This window comes from Phascolarctos cinereus, unplaced genomic scaffold, assembly GCF_003287225.1.
Source record: "Phascolarctos cinereus isolate Bilbo 61053 unplaced genomic scaffold, phaCin_HiC Scaffold_4;HRSCAF=312, whole genome shotgun sequence".
Lineage (NCBI taxonomy): Eukaryota > Metazoa > Chordata > Mammalia > Diprotodontia > Phascolarctidae > Phascolarctos > Phascolarctos cinereus.
Window position 1 is genome coordinate 659,084,620 of NW_027555847.1, and position 14,209 is coordinate 659,098,828.

Sequence of the window (14,209 nt, forward strand, 5' to 3'; positions counted from 1 at the left end):
GGAACTGGGGTCTTTTGCCTCTGTCCAACATCCCTTCCAACAAACCACATTTCTAGATTTTGAGGGAAAGAGAAGCCTTGGAAAGAAAAGGAAACTCCAGGAATGAAAGAAAAACTAGTTTGCATTTAATCTTTTTTTGGGGGGGAGGGTGGATGTGGCCACAGTCTTGAATAGGTATAATAAGTGCCAGATATCACATAGAAAGGATATTTCTCTCATCCTCCCAGATGGAAAAACTGAGCAGACAAACTGCTTGTAGGATAGTGCCTGGCTTCAGTCAGACCACCTTTGTCCTGCTGTGGTGGAGCCCACCCCTACCCATATGCTGGGCCTCACCCCGAAGGGCAGTCCACAACAGGACTAGGGACAAAAACAGAAATCAGGGCAGGCAGAATCCCCAAGGATGATACTTTATTTGCTACCTACTCAAGAAAGGCAAGTAGCAAAGCACGATCAATTTTGTGGCACTGATCCCCTGGGGAGGAGGTGGAAGCAGCTACCTCAAAACTCCATTCCCCATCAAGGTTTTCAGCTTCAAGTCCAGCTTCTGCTTTTACAATAAACCAAAACCACACCTAACAGAGAGCAAGAACACTCAGTCTAAGAATCCTTTCAGGCAAAGGCTCAGCTCTGACCCTGGTGTTGGATCTGGGTTTGGGATGGCTCTTTCTCTTCTTCCTTCAAAGACACCTGCTCCTCTTGCTCCCTGGTGTGCTGGCCCTGGCCTTCCTGATGCTCAGAGAGTTGGAGTTCTCCTCCCACTGCTCCCAGACGGAAGACCACTGGGATGTTGGCCAGTGCTGGGTTGGTGATCTGCAAGCCCTGGATCCACTTGGCAAGTGTGGCCTGATCATGGGCTCCAGCCATACACATGGCAAATACAGGGCCTTCCTCAACTATAGGAACAGATAGGAGCTCTGGGCTGGAGAAACCAGGGACTGGCTTCTAGGAGGACTGCCCAGAAGGAGCTCTGGGCTGGAGAAACCAGGGACTGGCTTCTAGGAGGACTGCCCAGAAGGTAACTCCTGACCTTTACCACTAGGGTCTGAAGCTCCTCACCTCCTGGATCACCCCCTTCCCTTCTTCTGGTTGACAAGTAGCTACAGACCCCATTCTGGTAAGCCCTGGCAGAAGCTCAGGAACCTGGGTCTCCACCACCCCTACCCCCACCTCCCCCATTAAGACTAATTTTCCAGGTTTGAGGCCAGCCTTGTTCCCTGTGCCTAAAGTAGTACCCAGAAGGGAAGGACAATGCCAAGGGGCTTCCATCTCAAACCCAAAGGACAGTGGAGGTGGGAGCTATACCAGACCCTAGAAAACCACTCTGAGGCTATGTAGAGGAACCCCAATACCTTCATCCACATCAAACTCATAGTCATCCCAGGGTCCTTGATCCAAATCCGAGTCCAGCTGCATGGGGTAATAGAAGTTCCTCTCTGGCCCGATCTCTTTGTCTTCCTGCTGGAGGCAGCATCCATGGGGCTCAGATTAAGGTCAAACACTCTGTGGTACCACCCACCCCAACCAGGGTTTTAAGCATAGCTGTTAGAACCACCCACTGTTAGAAGGTACCAGACCACTCTTCCACTCAACACTCGATACTGGAGCACCCACAGCCCCTCCTTCTGGCCCCTCCCGGGCTTCTCCTCTCACTCTTTCTTCTGGAGGCAGCAGGTCAGCTCGAAGTACGTGGTAGTAGAGACACTGGTCTCGAAGCCACAATGGGAAGGGGCCCTCGACAAAAACAGGCCTAGCAGGGTTGTGCTGAGCCAAGGCAGCCTGCTGGTCAGGGCTCTGGATTCCTGGTTTGGGGAGGGACACAGGCACACATCAATTCCAGTTGATTTCCAGGAGGTGACTTCCACCCAGCCCTTCCAGGGGCCCAGATGTAAAATGAGGGGTTATACTTTATCTCCAGGTCCTTTCCCGCTCTACCTCTATAAAATGAGGTCATAATTACGTAGCACCAGGTTTTGTCTGTCACCTTATGCAAAGACCTAGAGAGTCCCTAAAACTAACTAATTTGATCTCCACTTGCTTAGCTCTCTCTGGTTTCTCTCTCCAGAATTCATCTTAGTTTATGTCTTCAACCAGAAGTAGGATGAGGAAATGGGCACTGTCTTTTCAGGGTTCTGAGGACTCCTTGGGCCCTCTGAAAACTCTACCATCAGTGTCTTCCCATTTACTCTCCTCCTGTCTAACCTCACTCTATCTGTGGTCTTAGGAGATTGGCAATATACTATATACCCAATGGACACAAGACCTACCTACAATGTGAGGCTGTGATGGGTTAGCTCCAAGATCTTCTGGCCTAGGCATCTACAGACAGAACAGCAAAAGGATACTAGGTGCCCAGCCCCACCCCACCCACATTCACCACCCACCCCCACCTGAAGGGCAAAGAGTCAAGAGGAAACATACAAGGACAATGGGATCAGCAGAGGAAAAAGTCTTGGCACTCTGTGTGTGGCTACCAAGACAGAGATCATAAGGACAGAAAAAGCAATCAGGACCTACAGTGGTAGTTGGGGGAAATCAAGTAGTCCTGGGTGCTACCTGGTAGACAGTGACTCTGGCACTCAAGTCGGCGGCAATACGCTCCAGACCATGCCGGGCCAAGTCAATAGGGTCCTTGGGTAGTGGTCTTGGCACTGGGAATGGATTGATGTTCTTAAAGCGGGGGAGCCAGTAAATCAGGCGAAGATATTTGAGCATAGGGTGACTCTTGCGCCCAAAAATTTGTAGCAGCAGAAACTCGGTTTCCTTGTTTGGCATGACCCCTGTGCTAAGCAAGAAGGGAAAGAAGCAGAAGAGAACAGGGAAAGGCAAAGCCAGTCACAGAAGCAGATATGGGCCACAGGTAAACTGCCCCAAATAGGGGAGCCCCCTCCCCATGCCCTTCTTCTGAAAAACAGAATGACAGAATTTTACATACAGAAGGGGCCTCCAAGATTATCCAGTCCAACCTGTGCCTTAACAAGAATCTCTCCATAAATGAGTTTCTGAAACTTTTTTGGGGTCATTCCCTCTGGAAATCTGGTGAAGCTATGGCCCCCTTCTCAAAATAATGTTTTTCAAATGCATAAAACAAAATATATAGGCTTACAAATAAAACCAATTATGCTGAAAATACAGTTATCAAAATATTTAAAAAGCAAGTTTATAGAACCTAGGTTAAGAACCCGAGTTCTATTCTCTCCTTGTCAGGTAATTATCTAGCCTGCCCCGAAGACCCCCTATGATGGGGAACTTACTGTCTCCTAATAGTCCTTTCCATTTCTGGTCAGCTCTAATTGCTAATGACATTTTCCGAACCTAAAGTCTAAATCTGATTCTGCCATTTCCTGACCAAAGCTCCCGGTCCTTGTCCTGGTAGAGGAACTCTGGCTGCCCAGCCCCTTCCCAACTTTCTCCTCGTCCTCTGGGGACAAACAGCATGAGTGTTAGCCCTCTTCCATGTGACTGCCCTTTAAATCCTTGCAGACAGAGTATCCATCTACCCACCCCAATAACCCCCTCAAAACACCTTTTCAATCATCAACTTCATCTTAACTGGGATTAATTCACTCAACCCATCTAATACCATTCCACACTGGCTAACAGCAATGTTCTTCCTCCAGTGCCCTCCTTGGCAAAGGCTGGGGCTGGGAAGGGATCCTCAGACTCCTCCCTCTTACCATAATTCTCCATCTGATCTAACACCTTCACGCCACACTCCTGCTGACGGGGATAATGGTTGAAGATTTGCTGCAGCATGTTTCGAGGCACAAAGACCTCCTTAGGAAAGATGTCCAGCAGGAGGTTGTAGATAGCCAGGTCATGCTGCACCCCATACTCCGGCATCTTTCGAAGAGCTAAGTAGATGAAATCAACATGGCCCCGCTTTCTCATGTCCCGCTGGGCAAAGGCCTTGACTGCCCTTGAGAATCCTGTCTTATCTCGCTGTCCACCAGATGCTTGCTCAAAGAAGTCCTCGTATGGCTCCAAGGCCTTCATGGACACCGTAGGGGGCTTCACCATAGGGACTTGCTCAGAATCTGAGGTTAGTCTTGCTGCACTGCTGTGGAAGCCCCTCGGGAACTGGGAGCGGCCCTGTGGGTCAACAAGAAGGATCACAGCTAGGATCTGACACCCTTGTCCACCAGGAAGCCTGCCTATCCTACCTTGATAGGGGACCTCGTTCCTTTCCTAAAGGAGAGGCAGTAAAGTACAGTGGAAAGATAACTGGAACTGGAGTTTAGGAATTAGGTTTGAACTCTGGCTCTGTTATTTATGGATATGACCTTGAATACTTAGCTCTCAAACTCTCTGGGCCTTAGTTCCTCCTCTGAACACTTAGCCCTGGGGCTTGTTATCTACCAAGGAGACTGGTTGGCTCTGGAAAAACCCAGGCCTTCTCTTCTCTTTCCCAATTTGGAATCCTGAGGTTCCGAAATCTTTCAGTAGTATTGTCAAGGGAACTTCCATTCTCCGACTAACCTAGGTCCCCAACTTAAGCGTCATCCTTGACTCTACTCTCTCATCTAACATATCCAAACCACTGCCTAGTCTAGCCAGGGATTCCCAGTATCTCTATTAGCTCTTCCTTCTTCCCCACAATAGCCAACATCTGTATTAGGAAAAGGATTTTCTGTCTACAACACAAAATTTTTTTCCTGTTTACTGGGGGCATTTGTGTTTCTTTCCACTTATTTCAGATTCACATTCCTAATTTGTTGCAGTCTTTCTGAGTACACATGGCCTGAGAAGCTGCTAAACATTCAACAGAATTTACTGAAGGAAATGCTAACCAGGAATGGCACCAAAATCAAATAGCCCATGGGAAGATTACTAAGAGTCAGTTTTAGATGGCACTGAAGAGGGCAAGTGAATGGGGCATAACCAGAGGGAAGCAGGTGCCTCCTCCTATCCCCCCAACCCACTCAGGCCAGAAGAGAGGGAAAGAGGACTAAAACCTGGAAGAGTTGATGGGTTTATTAACTGTAAAATGATGGCATGGAGCTAGATGACCTCCAAAAGGAGGCCAAGAGAGGTTAAATGGCTTATCCAAAGTTAGGCAAGTAGGTGATCCCTCTCCCTACCCCATTCCCACTACCTGTAAAAGGCAGCTTCCTTCAGGCTGCCAAGGGCTATGCCCTGGAGCAGCTCTGGAAAGGAAGTGGTGACCCATAGAGTAATCCAAGGCTAGGATAGCCCTCCGTATGCAGTTCATCCTGTTGCTGGCCCTGGTCAGGCAACCAGATGCCTACCTAACCCAAGGAAAGGAGATGTGGTTAGCTGGCCCAGAGGATGGCCTTAGAACCCTATGCATGCACACACACACACACACACACACACACACACACACACACACACTCTAGATTTATTCTCTTTCTCCCCCAAATCCTCCTGTCTTCCAAACTTTGATACTATTACCATGTCAAGAGTATGTCCATCCTCTCATTAACCTAGGCTCCCACTTCCAGTGTACTTCTTGATTCCACTCTCATCCAACATATTCAGTCCAACACCAAATCTTATCACTTCTATACTTCACAGCATCTCTCCCTTAATGTTACATCCCTTTCTCTCCAATTATAAAGCATTACATTAGTTCAGGTTCTTTTAGTCTTAAGCCTGGACTATTACAATAACGTTTGAACTGGTATTCCTAATTCAAGTCTTTCACAAGCCCAATCCATCCTCCATTCGATGCTCAAAGTGATATTTTTAGAGAGCAGGTCTGACTTGGTCACAACCACCCCCTACTCCATGCTCAATCGATTTCAATAGCTTCCTATTATCTCCAAATCAAATGTTCAAAATTCTTCATAGGCTGGTGCATTCCTACCTTTCCAGTACTGCCTCTCTGACGCAGCTACATTGTACTCATTGCTGTTTCTCAAGCAGGGCATTCTGGCTCCTTCCTAAGCCTAGAATGTTTTCTTTCCTCACTTCAGCCTCTTCATTTCCCAGGTTTCCTTCAAGATTCAGCTCAAAGCCCTCTTCTGCAGAAGGTCTTTCCCCTTCCTTCCTCCCTCCCTCCCCCAGCAGCTAGTGCCTTCCCCTCTGAGATTACCTTCCATTTACTCAGTACGGATCTTGTAGGTACCTAATTAACTTCGTGTTGACTCCCCCATTAGGATGTGTGCTCCTTGACAGCAGGGACTGTTTTTGCTTTTTTTTGCATCCCCTGGGGACGGCAGTGCCTGGTACACAACAGGCACTTAATAAATGCTCGATGTCTGCCTAACACACCTCCACACTGATCAGGAGATGGCAGAGTCAGATTTAGACTTTAGGTTTGGAAAACGTCCCCTCCTGGGGCGTAATCCGCACACGGCCTCGTTTACGTGCCAGCTCCAGGCACGTGGGTGTTCACTAGGTCAGGCTGGGTCTCTCCGTCTCAGATCCCGGGTTCTCCGGGCCAGAGCCATGTCTCCTTTCTCCTTTGCCTGTGTGCTGGGTTTGGGACGGGGTGGGGGTTTTGAGGGTCACACATACACACCCATATACACACAATACAATACACACATATACACATATCCATTCACACACACAGACACACAGTAGGCGGGGCTCACGCCGCCCCCGCCCCTCCCCTTCCCTTCCCAAACGCGATACAAGGGGAAAAGGTCACCATGTCCGCAGACCTGCGGCGGAGCGCGCTAGGAGTCTGAGCTGCTTCTCGAGCAGCGCGACGGCGATCACCCCCACGGCGATTCTCAGATGGCTCCGTCTCTACTTGTCGGTATTGCTGGGCGCAGCCATATTGGCCGTTAGAGCTTCCGGGTCACAGGGCGTCAGGCGGGGAGAGAAAGGGTTTCTCAGAGAAAAGCAAAGATCAGGAGCCAATGGGAAGACGTCATTTGGAAAGCCCCGCCCCCGGCCCACCCACCCAGGTCTAAGCTTAGAAAGCAGTTCCCAGCGCAGGTTGCACTTGGAGGCCGATCTCCTGTGTGCAGTTCTGCTTTTCATTTTCTCGCTACTTGCTTAGACTCATTAGGCCTCAGTTTGCTCATCTGCGAAATGGGTAGAAGTTTATTCGCCACCAAACCGGGGGAGAAGACGGTAGGTAGGGGACGAGGAGGCTGCATGGTGATAAGTGTCCACTAGCTCAGCTTTTTTCTGGTCCAAAGCTGCCGGGACTGGAAACGGACCCAACCCCAGCCCAGCTCTGATGGACAGGTGGATCTGGTGAGAAACACTGGATATAGGGTTTCAGAATTTCACTGGTGCTTTCCAAACCCCGCCGTCTTCCATTTTACAGTTCGAGAAACTGAATCCACGAGTTGTCAAAATGAGTTGATGTGTTTCCTAGAAGTTACAACCCTAAGTCACCTTAGACTCTACCCACGCACCCTCTTTTTTAAGAGATGGGAAAAAATAGCAGATGTTGGTATGTGATTGCAAAGAGGTTCTATATAAACCGTTTTTTTCACCCAAATAACAGCCTTATGAATAAGTACTATGGGCATCTCTCCATTTTTCAGTTGTCCTTTCCATCTCAACAACTTCTTTTATATATGCTCTCTCCTTCCACCTAGTTCAGGTCCCCATCTCCCCTACCCTGGACGATTACAATAACTTTTCCTTTTTATTTCTTTACCTCAAGCCTCAATCCCCTTCAATCCATTCTCCTCACTTCCAAGGTTTGATTGTCACATACACACACACACACACACACACCATTCAATAAACTCCAGTGGTTTTTCTGTTACCTCTGGGATCAAATCATCATTTGGGGCATTTCACAGAATTTCAGAATCTGAGAGTTGGAAGGGAAGGCAATGACCATCCAATCCAGCTTATACAGAAAAGTAATCCCCACATACCTTTCCAGTGGTCACCCAGACTCTGCTTGAAGACTGCCAGGGAGAAGGAAGACACCACCTTTGGGGTGCCCATTACTCTTTTATATAATTTTAGTCATTAGGAGGTTTTTCCTGAAATCTAGTCTAAATTATCTTCTTTGTAATTTGTTTCTGGTTCTATCCTCTGGGGACAAACCAAACTAGCCCAATCCCTCCTCCACATCCATCCTTTAAATATTACGTGAACACAGAGAGAGTGAGGAGTCAACAGTAACTGGAAAGATGGTGTCTTCAACAGTCATTGGGAAGTTAGGAGTGGGGGAGGGTTTAAGGGGAAAGGTGATGAGTTCAGTTTTGGACATTTTGACATCCTAAACAATGAATTAATCACTGAATGGAGTATACTAGGTATGCAGGAATTTTCCTAAACCCTTATGAAAATACATGTGGACAAGCCCTTCATCATTTTGAAAGCATCATGAAACTTTGGCCACTCGATGCAATGCAAATGATGCTGCACAGGAAGCAGATTATGCTTGCTTGAAATGATCAAATGTGCCTCTGGACTTATGTATAAAATAGCAAGCCTCTTCCAAGTTTCGCAGACCTACAGCAGGCTGGTGAGGTGTAGAAAAGCCCTTGAAAAATAGAACAAAGTAGAAAAGAGAACAAAATAGAAAAATGTCTTTCTCTTTTTCCTACCTCCATGCTACCAGGATCAGGGAGATCTTGAGGTCCCACCAGAAGTTTCACCAGTGATTAGAGTTGGTAGCAGAGTCCAATAGAGCTGGATATACAGTAAGTATAGGAGTCAGTACTTGAGGTGGAGATACCCAGGTAGAGATGTTGTAAGCATTACATGTTCTGGAACACCTACAGACTAGAACCTGGTGCTTTCCCTTCCCTTGGCACCTGAGCAGAACTGGAGGAGAGAGTACCAGCAAGAGTGGAGAAGTGGCCTGGCTCAGTAGCAAGGGGCAGAGTCTTATCCAACAGCAAATTGGCCCAGCCTAGTAGCAGATTGACCTTTCCAGAAGAGATAACCTTGCCCTCCAAAGAGCCAGCCACACTGGTAAACTCAACCATCACTCAGACCACCCCTTGCTATGAATTTCACGAGGGATCCATGAAGGGAGAAAAGAACTTCCAGTAACTAGGAGTTGTATAATCTATTGTGTGCCTCACCACCACTGTACTCACTCTCCCAAGTTTGAACTCACTCTCCCAAGGACCTTGTGTTTGCAAAGGGAGGGTGTGCCCCATTGTTCCATTTGAGGAGAAAAAATTTTAATAACTGCTTTTACTGTGCCTTTTTAGTAAATACTCTTGCTAAAATGTAATTGAGGATACTGGCTAATAACAAACGTGAAGTACACTGGGGCTCAGGATCAACTGTGTTAGAAACCCTAGGGTTTCTAATTTCCCCAGAACCTTTTAAGGAATAGTAACATAGGGCAGTTAGGTGGCACAGTGGATAGAGCAACCAGCCCTGGAGTCAGGAGGACCTGAGTTCAAATCCAGTCTCAGACCAGACACTTGACACTTACTAGCTGTGCGACCCTGGGCAAGTCACTTAACCCTAATTGCCTTGCTAAAAAAAAAAAAAAGGAAAGAAAGAAAAAAGGAAAAGGAGTAGTAGCAGCCACTCTCTGAGGGACCATACTTGTCAAGTGGGAGATGCTACATTCCAGAAGTTATTAATAGAGGCTCATCCATCACATCTGAGAGTTTTTCAGGACCCAAGCATGTAGTTCATCTGGGTCATCAGGTAACTTGAATTCACCAAGGGGACTTAGGGGCTCTCTTACTATCTCCTTTTTTATTTTGGAGTATCAGTGCCTTACTAGCTATATTTGTTCTACTGTATCCAGTGCAGTGGTTATTCTTTTTGGCAGTGAAAAGAGAAGCACAGTAATTTAAATATCTTTACAAACATGTCTCTCCCAACCTTTCCAGTCTTATTATACATTACTTCTCCCCACTCACTCTCTGTAACCAAACTGGTCTACTAGATATCTCTCCTGTATAACCTCCATCTCCCATCTCTATGTCTTTGTATTGGCTGTTCCTCATGCCTGGAATGCTTTCCCTTTTCGCTTTTTGTGTCTTGGAATCCCTAGATTCCTTCAAGATTCAGCCATGGAGCCTTTCCTGGTCCCCCTAATTCTTAGTGCCCTACTTCCCCAAACTACCTTTGGTATATTGTATACTATATGTGGATATGTATACATGTATGTGTGTATGTATATGCACATATATATACACATGTGTGTATATAGCTATCTACCTACACACATGTTGAATCCCCTGTGAGAATGTAAGCTTTCTGTGGGCAAGCTCTGATTCACTTTTGTCTTTGTGTGTTGTCAGCACAGTGGTTAGCACATAGTAAGCATTTAATAAATGTCTGTTAAATTATTAATTCTGGAAACTGAAACTCAGTGGCAAACGTGGTACTTGAACCAGGATGGGAGTCATAGCGGGGTTGGTGTTGTTATGACCCTAACCTAATGCCTTTCCTACTTCAGTTTCCATACCATCCTCCTCTCCCTTCCCCCTCACCCCTCCAATTAGGTATTAAAGACAGGACTCCCAACTTCTGAGAGCCCCAAATCCTTTCAGCCTCCCCAATCCAAAGTTCAGTTGCCCAGAGGCCCCAGGCTAAGAAGGGATGGGAAGGGCCAGGAGGCTGGCAGTGTCTGCCCCAGCCACCTCCTGGGTCTCTGAGGCTATTCCAGTCTAGCATCCTCAAGTAGGGTGGCCATGAGTACCAGGCAGGGAGCCAGAATTCCTGAGAGGGAGACGCCAAGGTCAAAGCTGGGAGCTCCCTGGGGAGCCAAGGGTATCCCTGCTCCAGATGGTGAGAGGCATGTCCTCTGACTCAGATTGGCTGGTATGGTAGCAAGGGCTGGGCTCCCAGCTTTTGAGTTCTGATATGCTGGGCAACCCTTCCTGTCTACTCTGCCAGCATCAGTGAGCCGTCTGTCCCCAGAACCTATGCCCCCCACTCCACCCCCATCCCCACCACTTATTTCATCTGTCTTTCTAATCGGGCATCTTTCAGTCCCAGCTCCTACAATCAACACACCTGGAACAGTCCCGCAGGCCTTCAGGCACAAATCTTTCTTTCACCAGCACCCCATCTCTCTGAAGCAGGGACTCGGACCCCCAACATTTTCCAAGAGACCTCCATCCTGAACTCTCATGGCCCCCAATCCCAAATTCTCCTAGTCCTAAATCCCAAACCACACCTCCCCTCAGGATTTCCCAGGAACTCTTAATCTCTTGTTTTAGGAGTTCTCACTAATCTCAGTGTCCCAAGAACTCCCTAGTTCATTTCCAGTCTCAGACAGGCTCTCCAGTCTTGACATCCCACGGTCTCCCCACTCCAACCCGCCAGAGCTCAGATTTAAAGTGACACCATCTTCTTCTTCAACCTTCCTGCCGTCTTCGGCCTGGGGTCCCTTTGATCCTCTCTCAGAGTAGCTGCACATCAAGTATTGGGGGTGGGTGGACCTAGATCCTGGCTCTTTCCCTAAATGAACAGGGTTGAGATCATATTTCAGGGAAATGCCACTGGCTGCTTGTAACCTAAAAATACCCGAACCTGGAAGGATCTCCCACTTCACTTTCCCCACTGTTAATAAAGGGAGAATTAGTAGCCAGGACAGGAAGGAGAGGTGCCTGAACCACAGCCCCTACATCAGGGGTGAATGGTCAGGACTAGGACTGTATTCACCTTAGAGCTGGAAGATCAAGTGCCCATTACTTTCTTCAAAGTCCCTAGGGCTGGACTATCCCATAGGGATGTAGTCTTGTGGGTCTAGGGAAGGAGTGGGGAACCCTTTCAAAGATCGGCATTTACTGGGGAGAGAGAAGGTTTGGAGATCCTCAGTAATCCTTCTGTGGAGGATGGGCTGGCTCAGATTTGTCCTCTGCTTTGCCTAGGCCATTGACGGCATGAGGTTCTAGATACAAGGTGTCTGGGTGTGTGAATGAGTGTGAATAAGCAACCACGCCCCTCTGTGTGTATATCAGTGTCTTAGGTGACTGACTGATAGGTGTCAGTAGTGGAATGTGTGTGTGTCTCAGTATACATCCTCCTATCTGTGTCTATAAATATGTGTATCAATAACTACATCTAAGGGTCTGTGCCTCTATGTGTCACAAGAGTAAGTCTGATGGTGAGCATACATGCTTCTGTATATCTAGCTGTCTTTATTGCAGTGGGTCCATTTGTGCCTGTGTGAGTGTGTGTCTAGGCTGGTCCCAGAGTGTCCCAGAGAGCATCAGTTCTCAGTTCTCTTCTCTCTCTTTGTCCATCCTCATATCTCTGGACAAACATGCTGTAATCTTCCGTCCTTCCAGCCATCACCCAGGAAGGGGCCAGAACTCCTGAGTTCTTATACCACCTGGGACTTCAAGGGAGGAGATCAGAACACAGCCTCAGCCAAGACAAGGAGCCTTGATGGGAAGGGCTGACCTAATCCTTGATACTTGGATGTCAAACACATGACACAGGAGGCCTCCTGAAGCAAGTGACGAGGATGCTGGCCCTGCCCTTGCCCAGGCCTGCCATGCTGCAGCCCCTAGAGATGGCAAGATTTTCTGTACTTAGGCAATTTGGGAGGCTCTGTCTTGGCCTTCCTACTATGTTCTGCATTCAGTCCTCATGTGTCCTGCTACCTCAGCACTACCTACCATAACCTGGGCAAAAGGAGGTACAGCCTTGCCCCGCTTAAGTTCCAACCCAGGGACCTCATGGGGTCCTTCCTAGGAGACCCTAGCCTGAGACCTCCATCCTACTTCCCATAGTGCAACAGTACCATTTTTGGAGGCCTGGTTGGGAGAGTGAAGTCAGAACCCAAAGGGAAGAGGAATTTGGGGGGCTATCACCTTGCGTCAGAGGGGGTGGTGATATTGTAGGAAGAACGTTGAGTTTGGAGTCAAAGAATCTTGATGCTATCACTGTCTACTTGACAGTCCAGCTCAGAGACTTGCTCAATATCAAATGAGATAATACTTGCAAAGTGCTTAGCACTTTGGATAAATCTTTACCTCTCTGACTCAGTTTTACCTTATGTAAAATTACCTCAAAAGTCATTTCCAGATGTAAATCCTGTGAGACAAGCTAATCTATTGGGGACAGTGACCCCCTGGTGGGAGGTGAGAGATAGTGGAAGGCTTCAGTAATAATGAACTTCTCCTTCCCCCAGGTTCATGTTGACCATCAATGCCACCTTGATCCAATGCCTCAGCCTCTATAGCCTGCAAAATGAAGGGTTTATCCAAGATGATCCCATCAAGTAAAACTTCCCATCCTCAACCCAAGGGTTAGCTTCAGAAGCACAGAGACCCAAGGGAATCCAGGAGCCTAGGGAGAGGGCAGAGGCAGCCTGGATCTGAGTTCCCCAGGGACTCTGGCTGTATCCATAATGTGGGGGCCTAAATCTGTACCATCTTTCCCAAGGGATCAGGGTATGATCTGAAAGGTGGATTTATTTCCCAGGACAATAAGGCTTTGTTTTTGTGAACCTCAACTATCCCCACTCCCCCTTCTCCTACCACCGCACTGGGCAGGAACCCCCTCCCCCACCCTACCCTCCCCACACATACCCTTTCCCCATCACCTTGATAACTCCTCCCCAATAGAGGCTACTTATTCCTGACAATGATCAACCCCAGCCATCTCCTCAGGTTATAAGGTTTATGGTAAGAGGGAACCTTATGGCCCTCGTTCCAGTCCCATCCTTCACCTTCACCTCCCCACAGCTATCCATTCAACAGGCATTTACTGATCTTTCCTGTGAATGGAATGGAATAAGTATTTATTAAGTGCTTATATGTGCCAGGCTGGGGCTAGCTAGATGGCTCAGTGGATAGAGCACCTGAGTCAGAAAGACCAGAATTCAAATCTGACCTCACACACTTACTAGCTGTGTGACCCTGGGCAAGTCACTTAACCTCTCTTTGACTTAATCCACTGGAAAAAGGAAATGGCATACTACTCTAGTATCTCTGCCAAGAAAACCCCATGGACATTTGGTCCATGGGTTCATGAAGAGTCAGTCAGGACTGAACATTGTGTCAGGTGCTCTGTTAAGCACTTTGCAAGTATTATTTCATTTGATATGAGCAAGTCTCTGAGCTGGGCTGTGATGTGGGTGCAATAAAGGTGAATCAGATTATGGGCTTTAGAGCTGGAAGAGGCCTTGAACTGGCTAGTCTAAAAATCTCTTTAGACAGAAGAAAAGGAGACTCAGCTAAGAGGAGTGATTTACCAGAGGTCACCCAGTGGAATCATAGTTATAGAAGAAAATGTTATGTCCGACTCTTTGTGACCCCATTTGGAGTTTTCTTGGAAGAGATACTGGAGTAATTTGCCCTTTCCTTCTCCAGCTTATTTTACAGATGAG

At 47.6% G+C, this 14,209-nt stretch overlaps 1 protein-coding gene across 4 annotated transcripts; it reads right to left on the bottom strand.

Annotated features, from left to right (window-relative positions):
• Positions 1-103: 103 nt before the first annotated feature.
• ECSIT (ECSIT signaling integrator) lies at positions 104-6,775 on the bottom strand. 4 transcript variants are annotated; one of them, XM_020995112.2, is made up of 8 exons: positions 6,633-6,775; positions 5,096-5,249; positions 3,678-4,092; positions 2,557-2,780; positions 2,268-2,319; positions 1,654-1,802; positions 1,353-1,461; positions 104-575 (listed from the first exon to the last, which is right to left on the bottom strand). In XM_020995112.2, the coding sequence occupies exons 2-8, from the start codon at positions 5,210-5,212 to the stop codon at positions 535-537; spliced, it is 1,107 nt and encodes a 368-aa protein (XP_020850771.1). In that variant the 5' UTR covers positions 5,213-5,249; positions 6,633-6,775; the 3' UTR covers positions 104-534. The 4 variants fall into 4 exon arrangements, with proteins under 4 accessions (XP_020850771.1, XP_020850769.1, XP_078010048.1 ...); XM_020995110.2 differs by having other exon boundaries at positions 104-896; XM_078153922.1 differs by having other exon boundaries at positions 104-896; positions 6,620-6,775.
• Positions 6,776-14,209: the final 7,434 nt, after the last annotated feature.